The following is a 13961-nucleotide window of genomic DNA, read 5'->3' as shown; positions in this document are numbered from 1 at the left end:
ACCTAAGCTTTTAAAAAGTCAGCGAATATGAGTTGCTAACGAGGTGTAAGTTGTATAACCACAGAAAGTATTTCCGTGGTGGATTTTCTTGTTACAACATCAGACCAGAGTATTCTAAATAAAAACCCAGAGATTTCATAACAAAATATCCCAGTTTCCATTATATCTTATCACCCCTCTTCTTTTTTTACTTTAGTAATATCCATGGAATAGCAAAAATTATCTCAACCCTAATTGCTTTTTCATTTTTTAGGGTCACTCGTCGTTATATTCCGTTCGGATGCAGAATTGGTAATTCGATTTAATGGTGGGGGATGGGAGGTTTAGGTCTTTTCTAGGGTTTTAACTAGTCTCTGAAATATACTGTTAAGGATAAAAGATGACTTAACTAAATAAACTGTTTCGATGTTAAGGATAAAAGATGACTTAACTAAATAAACTGTTTCGACAACCTCAAATTATATCTTGTCCATATAAAAGATTTATAATAACAATATAATTCTTATTCATAAAAATTGCTAACGTATTGTCGTCTAAATTTAAGTTCAACCAAGTGATAATTTAGGTTAGTAGAGACCTTAGATTATCCAAAATCATTTCCTCATACAAGCAATAATTTATAACCGAGCTAGGGTAGTATTTGTCCTTGTAATCAATTTTCACTTAATAGCATAGATAATATAATTGCCAAGTATAAAACTTTGCCGCCTAGTTAGTTGTTGGCCATATTCGCTACCCGGAGTTGAAAGCTTAATATTAAAAATGTGCGGGTAAACTATACATATCTTTAAGTTTTCCACACACTTAGGAGCTCCAAAAACCCTTGATGTCCTATTCAATGACAATCCTCAGGATTTCGATATCTATAACAGCGGCAAATCAAGGTAGTTAAACCTCGCATAAACATTGGAGTTAATTTGTAAGTGCTATAATAACGTATTATATTCGAAGAAGTTCCCAATATTTCGAAACACCGATATCGAATTTCGATTATATTTTAATTTATTCATTTTAATATTTTTTATTTTTATCAATGTATTAATTTATTCTTACTATATGACAACTAAATCTGTATATTTACACACGCTATAAAAATAAAGAAAAGTTGGAAACATTTGAAATGCTAGGACTTAATTTTAACCATTAGCTTGCTTTATAAATATTTTTATTTTTAATAATTGCCTATAAATTCTCATCGTAATGTATGGCTGAGGGATCTTTTGTCTGTTATTGTTGACTCACTGATTAAATAAATTACATTTTCTTTATGTATAAGTAAAATTCAATATTAATTTTAAAAAATTATTAGAACGCTAAAAATTATTAGAACGCTAAAATTATAATATTTACTTAGTTATTTCGACTGATTAAGTGACACCTGATAATTTTATCAATGTTTAAATCTAAGGTATTGCAGTGAAGCTAAAAATGTTCTGCAAGTACAAAGAAGAAACTACTATGGCATCAATCAAAAGTTTTAGATAACTCTATGTTTATATATATGTAAATAGATGAAAATAGATGAAAAAAAAATTGGAAAAAAAATTGTATTAATAGTATTAATAGTATTACTAATATTATATAAGTAATGTATACTCTATTTAAACAAGTGACAGAAGATTAAAATTACAACATTTGTCTAGAAAAGCCAGATATTTGCTAACTGCAGTTGAACTTTTTACACGGCCTTAGATTTACTGAAGCAGTCGGGGAGCGCTTTAAATACCACCCTATTTCCTAACGGATCACATTGTTCCTCTTTTCAAAGTAAATAACAGAGTAAAGATATATAAAAAATGTTCTGAAAACATTTTAACTTATTGATGTTATTTTGTTTTCCTATATTTTCTTCTGGGTATTCTAATAAACGAATTTCTAGGAAAAGTATGCTTATAAATATGAAGCAGAAGACGGTTATAAAAGAACCGTTACATCTTTATGAAATAAGTACTTAATCTACTAAGGATCATTTATAGATACATCAAAATTTATAGTAGAATGTCTTTATGAAGTATGTTTATATGTAATTTATTTGTAAATCAACGATTATTTGTTGTTTGAAGCATGAGATTGATTGTAATTGATGGCTTCTTTATATTATAGTTTCAAAGCACGTGTTTAGTGTCGTATTAATCAACTTCAACGCGAAAAGTTCCGTAACTGTAACCCTAAGGTAAGAAAATTAGGGCTTTGTTACCCATTGTTCACTTTCAAAAATCCGGTAATTTCAATGCCGGTTCCTTTACCTAAATAGGAAACCTTACTAACCGTCCTAAACTTAACTTCGTATCGAGGTATATCCTAGTTAAATGATCTATTGATTCTGGGTTTGCTAGCTACCTAGTTGGACAATTTGCCATATTACTCTCATTCATCTTGCATTAACAAGACAGGTGATATATAATCGAATATTACTTGAGTATAAAAGTTGCTGTAACTATGATAATTATCGTACAAGTAAACTGAGATTTCAGTAATATTTTAATGTTACTGTATTCAATTTATTAGTAAAAAAAATGATGTATATATATTTTATTTATCAGAGTATACAATAAAGAAGAATATAGCTTAGTATAAATTTTCATGATTATTAGTTGCCAGTAGAGAAACATATATATATATAATTAGTAAATTCTCTCCAGTTATTATTTTATAGATTAGCAAAAAAAGGTCAAATACTTAACAAAAATCTGTTCTTTAGGAAAAAAACCTCATTGATAGGTTTATCAATCAAAATACGATTAGTAATAGAGAAATCCTAAGTAGTAAAGAGCGATATATTTTTTATATCTTTTTTAATCTTATCAGTAGTTAATTACATGTTGCAATTGAAAAAAAAAAAAAGAAAAACTTAGAGATTGGCTTGGTTAACCAGCGATCTCCTAAGTTCTCGTGAGTTCGATGTATGATATCAGATAAATCGTCAATTAAATAAGTACAATTAACATTAGCAAGTTTGCCAATAATATGTATTATTTTATTATGTTACCTCAAGCAGCAAGGTTTCAAGGATTAAAAAAGAAAAAAAATAAAAAAAAAATAAAAAAATAAAAAAAAAATGTGTAATTGTAATAATTTAGAAAATGAATAGGCGATGTAGATAATTAGAGAAACTTCATAAGATATGACGAAAACAATTATCTGATTGACAGTATGGAAAATCACTTTAGAAACAATTATGTGTAAAAGTAACTCCATATTAGAACAAAATGAGAATACTGTTGGCATATTTCATATTACCAGATGTTTATTGATTCTATATAGTTAATTGGTTTGCAGATCCGTAATGTTATAATTAATTAAAACTTTAATCTGTTCTGAGCATTTTTTGTCTCAACATTTTCAATCGAGTTGAGATACTGTTAATATATTTTTCGATTATAAGTTTGTCTTGTGGATCTAAGTATTCTCTGCTATCAAACAACGAACTATCACTTTCTAAAATTTGCTCTTGTTTCAACTCTTTATTGTTCTCAAGTGCAATATTTAACATCCACAACGCAGTAGCATAACCAAGTTCACAAACACTTAAATTTTGGCCTTGAAGTTCTAGATTTGCTGAATATCTAGAAATCTCTAGTGCTCTGTCATAAAGTAATTTCTCTAGGCAGGCCTTCTCATCGGTCCCATCGGCATCCGTATGTTGTTCTTGTTTATATACCAGGTTTCCCTTCTTCTTAACTTCTTCGCTCTTTTCATTAGGTGTACCATTATTTTTATTAAATTTACTATCCTCTAATTTCATTCTTAAATAGTCAGCCTTATCAAGACATTCGTTAAATTTTTCACGGATCCACTGCACTAATACATTTAATCTTAATGAGCAGACCTTTTCTTGGGTATCATACCACCACTTTGATGTAATTTTCATAGATTTTGCTAGTATCTCCAATGATTTCATGTATAGTATAACAGCTTCCTTACAAAGAATGGTTATTTCATAAGGTGATAAATTTGAAGAGTATGAACTAGTTCTTCTAGATTTGGAACCTTGGGTTGAGAATGAATACTTATCTCTATTCTGGGTAGGTTTTTTTCCAGAATAACTACTTCTGAAAGAATCATTTCTCGGCCTCAATTTATGGCTTATCGGTTCAGACATAAGAGGATTAGAAACAATTCTAGCATTATCATTATCTTCATCAGAATCTTCATCGATAACTGTATTACTGTCACTACTCAACCTTTTCTCAAACTGAAGAGCTGGTGAATCTCTAATCACAGAAAGAGGTAGGGGTATAATTTGGGAGTATTTTACCTCTGCATATGAATAAACAACAAATGCTTTAGCGGCTAAAGCCTCTAAAACACGGACCACTGAATTGAGATCCATGTTATCTTCCATTGTTGACGCAGAAATATCACTAGGTATAGTGTCAGTTCTTAATATCAAATTTTCTGTAAGGTCATAAAATATTTGTGAGTTTAATAACGGCTGGTTATAATTTGGAGAATGTGAAGTGGGGGCAATGTTTTTGGCTGGTTGAGAACCTCCACCAAATAGCCTTGTCGATGCTAAACCCAAGGCCCTTGTCAGGGCATTAGAGGGATTGAGTGACGATATAGATAAACGACGTTCAACTAATGACGCTCTTCTAGAGTTACTTCCTCCACTTGCCGAAGACAAGGCTCTTTGTACATTAACTCCCTCTGGCAATGGTTGTTGGATCTGAATTTGCGGATGGCTATAGTTTGGAGAAGATGCCTCCCTGAATAAAAGATCGTTTTTCTGAACTTTAGCTTGAGCAACATCATCAGCGAGTGAATTCACTTCTACATTTTTTTTATCAACGACAACATATTCTTTGTCAATCATAGAATCTGAGTTTCCTGGTCCTCGCCCGGAGTGTATCATATCACCGGGCTTGGGGCCATCAGAAATATTCCTGTTGTATTCTTTTAGTAGTTTACTCTTTGGGGATACATTGGATCTATTCGTTATCGATGTTACGTCATCCTTTTCAAGGTCTCTTTTCAATTTACCTGGATCTACCATTTCATTTTGGTACACTTCTGGGGCTATATTAACATTATATTTGACGCCATTATTGATTTGCGTTTCATCATTAAGTTCATTATTATTTTTTTTCGTTAGGTTTTTAGAGGCCAATGTGCTATCTGATTTATTTTTTGATGATGATTTGCTTTTCTTATTGCTTAGAAATTCAGATACGAACAGGTTACTCTGAACTAGATCCTTAGATTTTGATTCTAATTCAGGAATTTCATCAACCAGTTCATATTTAGATAAATCTTCGTTTACTAATTTATTCTCGAAAAAGTCCTCAAAAGTTATTCTATTAGTAGGGTCAAATGTTAGAAGTGAACTTATAAGCGCTTTTAAGCCCTCTTCAACTTCTACAGTATCAGGATAATAAATCTCATCGTGAGCTCTTTTAATTTTCTTAAACAATTCAAGATGATTTGATGCGGTAAATGGTGGTATCCCGCAACACATTTCATATAAAACCGTTCCGACAGACCATAAGTCTGCTTTTGCATTGTATTTTTGGTAGTTCAATATTTCGGGAGCCATGTAGAGTGGAGAACCACAAAGTGTTTCAGCCATAGAGGTACTTGGCAGAAATCTTGCAAATCCAAAATCTGCAATCTTTAGTATTGGTATATCGTAAACACCCACGTACCCCATCTTATGGAACGTTTCTGGGTCGTGATAATCTACCATGGGTGTGGCGAGTAGTAAGTTTTGGGGTTTGAGATCTCTATGAACTAAATTTTTAGATCGTAGAAATTTTAGCGCAGATGCGAGTTGTTGTAGATAGCAAATCACAAACGCTCTATGCAATCCGTTGTGTTTCTCACTGGGAGGTGGGTATTTTTTAAAAACCGTTTGAAGTAATGGGTGCATCTTCTCCAGTTCTTTCCTCTTCTTTATCAAAAATGTCAGATCTCCGAGTGCACAATATTCCATAACCAAGTAAAAATCAGTGCTTGTACGCTCGCAGTCTATTAGTCCCACAATGTGAGGATGTTTGATCTTCTTCAGTATAGCTATCTCTACCTCTAAATTCTCTAGTAGTTTCTTGTTCTTAAGTTTACTTCGTGCCACAGCCTTCACAGCTATATGTACTTTAGTATCAGATGTAGCATGGCCTCTATACACGGTAGCAAATGACCCTTTACCGATCTCTTTCTCCACCAAATATTTACCACCACGAACATAAAATGTATCGGACATTATATATGGTTTATTTTAATTTTGTTGATTTTTTGTATGTTGATTTTGTTTATTGCTTATTGATTTCGTTGTAGTTGGTATTGTTGTCTATTATTGTATTTGTATTATTGAATATCTAAGTTTTATCTGATATTTTGATATGATATATTCTGCTGAGTATTGTTATCGATTATAAACAATCTCCTAGATATCCTAGTTTATATTTAAATACAAAAAAATATTAAAGGTTACGCGTACAAAATAGTGATGGGTTTTAAATTTTTGAAGAGTTGGGCTGAAGTTGATCACTCGGCAGCACCCTAAAAAAAATAAACTATAAACATAATTAAATACAGAGAGGTTAGTGTTTAGTCTCTAACTCCGGCGAGGGGCAAAAAAGACATAGACAGCAAAAATGTGAGGGTTTTTCATTATGGGTAATAGGTTATGACTCTACCGGTAGAAAAACGCCACAAACCTACTAAAAACGATTTGTGCACATCCACACACATCATCACTATCTTTTTTTAATTTTTGACACATTTCCTATGTTTTCTGCACTTGCTCATTATTTGCTCCTCCTCCTTGTATTTAGGCAAACTCCCCTCCATTATATTTTAAGGGGTGCGGGGCGTACCGCACGGCGGGGCGACTGTAGTACAATGAGATATACACGTGATACCGTACATTATGTGCCTTGTAGATCATTTTATAATTGTAAATCATATTGCAAAAGTAACCATATTGTGTACCAATATTGATATAATACTAAATAAGTCTCTTTATTTGTATTATATCTATAAGAAAAGCTAAAAGAAAGATTAAAAATGAAAAATAAAAATGAATATTGTATATAAAAATTTTATATTTCTAAAAAAAATGTGTATATTATAAACCAAATTGATTTTGATTTTGGTATTGTTGTTGCATGATTTGTTGGTACTGTGGGTGGTTTGGTGTTATTTCCACGGGTGTAGTGTATTGATCAGGTCTATTATAAAGGTTCATGATGGAATTTTTGTCTATCTGTTGTTGGTAACCTTGCTGCATTTGTGGGTACTGGGCAATTCCTGTCCCTGAGGAAGGCATTATACCTTGTTGCATTGTACCCTGTGGCATCATACCCTGTGGCATTACGCCGGTAGAGAGTGGTTGCACTGGTGCAACTCCATATTGTACTTGAGGTTGCATTTGCTGTACCATTTGTGCTTGTTGTAGTTGTTGCTGCTGTAGTTGTTGTTGCTGTAGTTGTTGTTGCTGCATAGCCATCATGTATTGCTGCTGATCTACATATACCATACCAGTAGCTGGATCATAATACTGTTGTACAGTACCATCAAAAACTGCTGGTTTCGGTTCATTCAAGCCAGGCTGTATTACATTTGTGCCGTCAAATACAGCAGGTTTGGGGCCCTGCGGTTTTCTAGTGGGTAGTGGCGGGTTACTTGTTGTAGATGTGTGCGACATATCGACTTTTGATGTTGGTGCTGAACTTTGACCAGTTGCCCTACTAGAGCCTCTGGACAAATTATCGTCACGCCTTTTAAGATAGTCAATAGCACCGTAAACATCACCATGACTGTACGTCAGAGCATCAATGTTATCGTCTTCATTTGTATATCCTCTGTCCCTTAGCTCTCTTAACTCTCTTCCAAATTTTTGATGAGCACGGTCATATTTGGACAAATGAGAAGAAGATCCACTTCTATAGAAAGATGAGGCCCTGCTACGGTTGCCTAAACTACGACTTCTGCTGCGGTTCCTTGGCATTCCATAGTCATCATATTCATCGTCGTCATCATACCTAGAGTTGGCTCTTCTCCTTCCTCCACTTCTATAAGAACCAAAATCAGAAGGCATAACTTCGTCGTCTCTAAATTTCCCTATAATGTACTTGTTCCTGATAAACGTCTCAACAGCGCTCTTGTCTTCATCTCCATCAAATACAAATGGTTCATTATGTGGATTCCATTTTCTCTGATTCCCTTTGTTACCTCCGAGCGAAATTACGGAGTCTACTTCTTCGCTCGTCCATCTTTCCATAGACAGAGATTTCACGTTCGAAAAGATACCACTTTCGTCGTCCGCGTTCGTTCCTAGGATCTTTCTATGAACAGAGGCACAACGGCCACATAAGAATATACCTAAGTTAGTGGAACACCAGGTTGGAACAAGATTACCACATTCTCCACACCTATTACCATTTTCAGGTCTGTTGAGGATGTCCTTCAACTCTTCATCAACTCCACTATCAAATGTCGCACGGGAAGATGCTCTTTTCACTCTCATTTTTTTCCAATCCTTTTATAAATATTTCAAAGTGAATAAATATCCAGACTAAATGGCTTTTTATGTAAGCGATTGTGAAACTATTACGAAAAATAATATTTATTATTTCACTTCTTATTCGAATCTAACTAGTACAACACAAATTACTCAATAGGAGGTAGTATTTATCGTAAAATTTTACAAAAATACTTTAATACCCTATATTGAACTAATGAAAACTTCATATGAAAAGCTCCCAACATCAGTAGATGGATTTACATCTTTTATAAGCTAATGTAGTTCGTAGTTCCCCTTATTTTTTTTTTTTCACTTGGACCTCCCACCCATTGTATAATTGAATTTTACTCAATATTTTGTTACCCGGCTAATTATATATCTTCTTTATTTCAAGTCATTTGATTTTACGTAGTTAGTGATATTATTATTACATCTATGATAGAGTTTAAAAGTGTACTCAAAATATGGATATCTTGTCCAAAATAGGGTTTGAGTTTCTTGTTACAAGTTATATTAGTCTCTGTTTGATGTTTATGTATATGAGTTATAAGTGAAAATACTTGGAGATACCTCAAATAAATATTTCGCTGCGACTAATCACTCATGGTACGTAATGTCCGCCTATTGATTGCAAAAGCACTTACACACAGAGAAATATAATGTGATACTAACATAATTTTAACTTTTTTTTTTTTATTCCTTTATACAATAAAATAGTAGAATGCACTTAATCCTTTGAAATCTGAAATATTGGACAAGAGTTAAGGCGTCTAATTACTATTGCAAAATTCGAACTCAAAGAGATGGATAAAATAAAAATACTTCTGATCATAAAAGCCACCAAGAAGACAAATAATAACCCTAGAACAAAAGAAAGCTTCAATTCTCAAATTTTTCCAGCACGACTTTACTTTTTATAGTATGAAGGAGCTTGAAAAACTAATACCCAAACGTTGTCCAGGAGTGTCTGCTATGACAGTCAAGGAGATCATTATTGCTATGATTGAAGAAGACAATGTCATATCTCTGGAGAAGTGTGGGCAGATAAATATATACTGGTGTTTCAAAAACCAAGTTATCATGAAGCTATATGAAGCAGTCTGTACACTACGAGTTAAAATTGCGGACATTAAAGAGGAGATTAAGGCATTGGAGACTGATATTAATCACCAAAACAAAAGCGAAAAATGTCCCATGTTCTCATCAGGAGGGATTAAATATCAACGAGACACGCTTCTTCAGGAATTAGATACCCTAAAAAAAAATATCACGAGTACCATGAAAGATTTTACTGCAGTAGAAGAAATGATGTGGGATCAAGCTAGGATTTGTGGTGAACAAACTAATTTAGGTAATCAAATCCATAACTTGGAAGTTATTACTGATAATATCGAAATCTTACTAAGTTACTTGGCTAAACGCTGTGGTATAGACATCTCTGCCATTAAAGACGAGCTTGATATTCCTAGAGAGTTCGAGGAATACAACTTTAAAACGTTTGAATTAGAAACATGCGAAATATAGAGAGTTTGGTGGATTGCATAACCACTCAATTTGGATAGCATTATATTAGCTTTTTTCCTACTTGTAGGTACTCCACGTATACTGATTTAGACTCGCGTGTTAAATTTGCTATTGGTTTTGGGTGCATGCTTCTACTTACTATTGAATAGAAAACGAATCATAAGAATTTTATCTATTTTATTTGAATTAAAGGAAAGCCTTGTTGATCCAGTACTATGCTCACAAGATGGTATGTAAGCTAATTCTAGACCACGTTCATAAGCATAAATGAGAAGGGGGTAAGGAAAAACTTATTACGTAGTGATGATATCAATATCGTTACACTCAGTAATAAACTGTCAAAATATGAGGGTGAAGATTTGTTTTCGTTCTCACTTAAGCTGTAAAAAAAGAAAAAGAATACTTACAATGAAAACCATCCTTGAGGTAGAAAAGAGCCAAATTATACAAAATAGAACATAAAAAATGGAATTCACAGAAAACAATTTGCAGATAAGAATACACTGAAGGCAGTATCGCACGTAAATAATAGGGTTTTTTTAACTAAATCATGATATCCAAGTGAAAATATGCAGGACATGTTTTTCCATATAAAAAAAATCCAGTTTGCTAGTTTTTTTTTGTTGTTGTTTTTTTTGACTTTGTACAGCTTAAAAAATTCTTTGCTAAGCAGCCAAAATAAAGTTACCATTCACTAATTTTGTCCCTGGAAATTTTGACATATTTCTTCTTTTATATTGCTCTCGCAGATAATTAGTTTTTTTCCCTCCTTTTATGCTAAAAAATGTGAGTGTAGCGAGCGATAAGTATATTTTTACTGAAGAAAGTGATGAATATTTGTCCCAGAAGAAATAGGACATTTTAAAAATTGGATAGGGCAAAAGTTTGACAAGATTACGTTTTTATGTACTATTACCTGTAACCTTTTATTTTGACCGACATATGGATCTTTCTATTTTCTATTCTTTGTTGCTTTATTTTCTAGGTTATTTTGAAGACTTAAATCCTTACATGTTATTGTCTCCTCTATCCAGTAATGTTTAATGACTTATACGATTGTAAGAAGAAACACTAAAAAGTTACAATATTAAAAAATATGTATCGCAAATAAAAAAAAAATAAAAGAATACATAAAAAAAATGTATCGCAAATAGTAAAAAAAACATAGAAGAATACATGAAAAATTATTTAGGTGAGCCTGTGGAATTTCTTTTAGTATGAAAAACCACATAGGTGTTCCTGTAGTTTTAATGTCCCTCATTTTATTTCCATGACCCTCAAACTATCCGTTATAAGATGGAATAAAAATAAATATTATAACATAAAAAAATAAAAACCGGGTTTATGAAGTTTGTATATTTGATAGAATTAATTTATTAAAAGAACCTTATTACTGCTAGTAAAAGGTATTGGCTAAGTGCAAATGAGACTCCAGGCTCTATTTCTATAATAAAAAAGCAAATAGAGACAAGTAAATAAATCTCTTAGTAGTCTGATATAATCGGATACATCAGATCCCATTATCAAAAAAATAAAAATAAAAAAAAATTATTAAAAAAAAAAATATTATTTTTTTTTTTTTATATCGAGTATAGCGTAAAACTATTGGTCATACTCCCCGAGTAAATGTACTATTCTCGAGTTTTTCAAAAAAAAAAAAAAATAACAAAATAAAAAGTTTTGAAGATCAAAGAAATTGAATTGCAATGGTTAAGGTGTCGTCAACCAGCGATCACCACCAGTTCTCTCTTCCCTTTAAAACCAAATGGTAAGACCTGAATGCCAGAATTAAGCAACGGGAATTAGTTTCTTAGTTGTAAAGAAAAAAGGTAATAAGATATTATGTGAATAATAAAAAATAGCCCGATAACATAAAAAAAACACGTAAATTTGATGATAAAAAAAATTAAGGCAGTAGAATCCTTTACCTTCCAAATTATTGAAGATAAAAAAATCCTAAGCAAAAAATGTTGCAAAAAAAAATTAAAATAAAAATTATGGTAAACCAATAATAGTAGGAATAAGAAGTAAATTTTCGGAATAAAAAAATAGGATAAAGTTACACTAAGCCGTGCCTTAGATCGCTCTTGTGTTTTCTTTTATAACATTTTCTGAAATGTAATCTTTATTAACGAGTCTCGGAGAAAAATGAAAAGATAAATGAATATCTAGACTAGTGTTCATAAGCGAGAAGAAACACTTCTAGAGCTCAACGTTGTAGAAGAATTACGTTTTGGAGCATTTACCCCTTTAACGTTACTATGAGTTCTTTTATGCTGGCTTAGGTTATCGCTTCTGCTGAAAGACTTTAGACAGATTTCACAGCTATAAGGCCTTTCGCCCATGTGTAGTGAACTGACGTGTCTTTTCAGATGCTCTTGTCTCTTAAACCTTCTTTCGCACATCTCGCATTTAAAAACCTTGGCGTCATCATAGTGCAATGAAGGTTTACGGCCTCTGATCTTTGGTATAGAAACTGAGGAGGTTCTGTTCAATTGTGTGGTCGTTAGGGATTTCGATCTCTTCTTAGAAAGATTAGATAGAGGTGTGGCAGCCAATGAACCGTTTCTAGTGGAAGTCATAGACATGGAAGGCGTAGTTGATGAAGCAGGAGAAGAAGCTGATAAGAACATATCTATGTTCAAATTCAGAAGGTTGTTTAAGTCTAGATCTTCTGCCTTAGCGCAGCAATCGTTATGGTTATGCATAGTCAAAGGAGAGGTAGTCTCTTCTTCTTCTCTTGGAGCAATATTGCTAGCGACATTACTATTACCAAAATCAAAGTTAAGGTCAAAAATGCCTTCCGTAGGCATGTTATTACTTATTTCATTAGGTGTGGCAACAGTCGTATTGGATGTAGTTGTATTGTTAGAGGACATATCAAAGTTCAGCGATGATAGATCCAAGTTATCCACTGTGAAAGATGGAGGAGAAGATACCAAATCTTTTTCATCCTTATTCAATTTCAAGTCTACCACAGGATTGGAGACATCCAAAAATTGATCGAGTAGTATATTTTGTAAATCAAATTCCATTGCTATAATATTTATTTTTTTTGCTGTGTAAAATTTTGTTGCTTTGCTTGGGAAGAATTAAAAATTCAGTTATTTTTGTGTCAATGTTAGTTTTTATAACTTTTTTTCTTTCTTCCTTTCCCTTTTTATATTGAATTAGGAATTAAGAAAAAATATATATATATTATTCTTATCAAATTGAAAAAAGGCCTACCCTTAATTTTTTTTTTTTTTGTTTGTATGTTTCCTTTACGAATTATTTTTATCTTAAATTAATCTATAAGAAAAAATAATACCCTGATGTATTTTTATTACAAAATTAATACCAATCAAAAAACAATTATGTGAAATTAATTAAGTTTGGATCTTGTAGATTTTAAATTTTTTTTTTTCAAATCCAAACTTATCTTTTTATATAATTTTTTTTTTTCTTTCTTTCAATAATAATTTATTTTGTTATGTTTTCTCTTCCCTTTCCTGTAAGTCCTTAACTCTCTTTGTTAGTTAAGATGATCATCATGCTCCAAATATAAAGTCTTTTTCTTTTTTTGGCTCTTTGTCATAAGTTCTCTCAACATTAATAATATTGTGTCTAAATATTACCATGTCCTCTTCAACATTCCTTTCCCACTGGATATGTGTGTATTGAAGGAAACTTGTATGTCTACCATATCTCTATCTAAATTTTTTTTTTTTTGGTTCTGTTGTTTTTTTCGACTTTCTCTATAATATTATTGTGTGTGGTCTTCTTAATTTAGGTATTTGTCCTACGTGGTACCTATTTTTCTGTACCCACAATAGAGCATGAAAAGAAAAAAAAAACCACTTTTGTCTTTCCTCGTAATGTTCCGAACGGAGGACATTTTTCGGGATTTGCTTATTCCTATCGAAAAACTCTGTTATGTGCGTATTTTTTTGTCCTTCTTTAAAAATAAAATTTAAAAGAATAAAAAAAACTT

At 32.1% G+C, this 13961-nt stretch overlaps 4 protein-coding genes across 4 annotated transcripts; 1 reads left to right on the top strand and 3 right to left on the bottom strand.

The window, feature by feature from the left end:
* Nucleotides 1-3307: 3307 nt before the first annotated feature.
* On the bottom strand, nucleotides 3308-6199 carry ATG1 (serine/threonine protein kinase ATG1; the record flags this gene model as incomplete). The annotated part of the gene is made up of 1 exon (XM_071052988.1): nucleotides 3308-6199. The coding sequence occupies one exon, from the start codon at nucleotides 6197-6199 to the stop codon at nucleotides 3308-3310; it is 2892 nt and encodes a 963-aa protein (XP_070911238.1).
* Nucleotides 6200-7066: 867 nt separating this feature from the next.
* GTS1 (Gts1p) lies at nucleotides 7067-8467 on the bottom strand (the record flags this gene model as incomplete). The annotated part of the gene is made up of 1 exon (XM_071052987.1): nucleotides 7067-8467. The coding sequence occupies one exon, from the start codon at nucleotides 8465-8467 to the stop codon at nucleotides 7067-7069; it is 1401 nt and encodes a 466-aa protein (XP_070911237.1).
* A 918-nt stretch (nucleotides 8468-9385) lies between these two features.
* MND1 (Mnd1p) lies at nucleotides 9386-9988 on the top strand (the record flags this gene model as incomplete). Its single annotated transcript, XM_071052986.1, has 1 exon — nucleotides 9386-9988. One exon carries the CDS (start codon nucleotides 9386-9388, stop codon nucleotides 9986-9988), a length of 603 nt encoding a protein of 200 aa, XP_070911236.1.
* Nucleotides 9989-12168: 2180 nt separating this feature from the next.
* RNJ42_02820 (C2H2-type zinc finger protein) lies at nucleotides 12169-13023 on the bottom strand (the record flags this gene model as incomplete). Its single annotated transcript, XM_071052985.1, has 1 exon — nucleotides 12169-13023. The coding sequence occupies one exon, from the start codon at nucleotides 13021-13023 to the stop codon at nucleotides 12169-12171; it is 855 nt and encodes a 284-aa protein (XP_070911235.1).
* Between the last annotated feature and the right edge of the window lie 938 nt (nucleotides 13024-13961).

This window comes from Nakaseomyces bracarensis (assembly GCF_045282275.1).
Source record: "Nakaseomyces bracarensis strain CBM3 chromosome Unknown Scaff10_0, whole genome shotgun sequence".
Classification (NCBI taxonomy): Eukaryota; Fungi; Ascomycota; class Saccharomycetes; order Saccharomycetales; family Saccharomycetaceae; genus Nakaseomyces; species Nakaseomyces bracarensis.
This window is presented reverse-complemented; position numbering and strand designations above follow the sequence as displayed.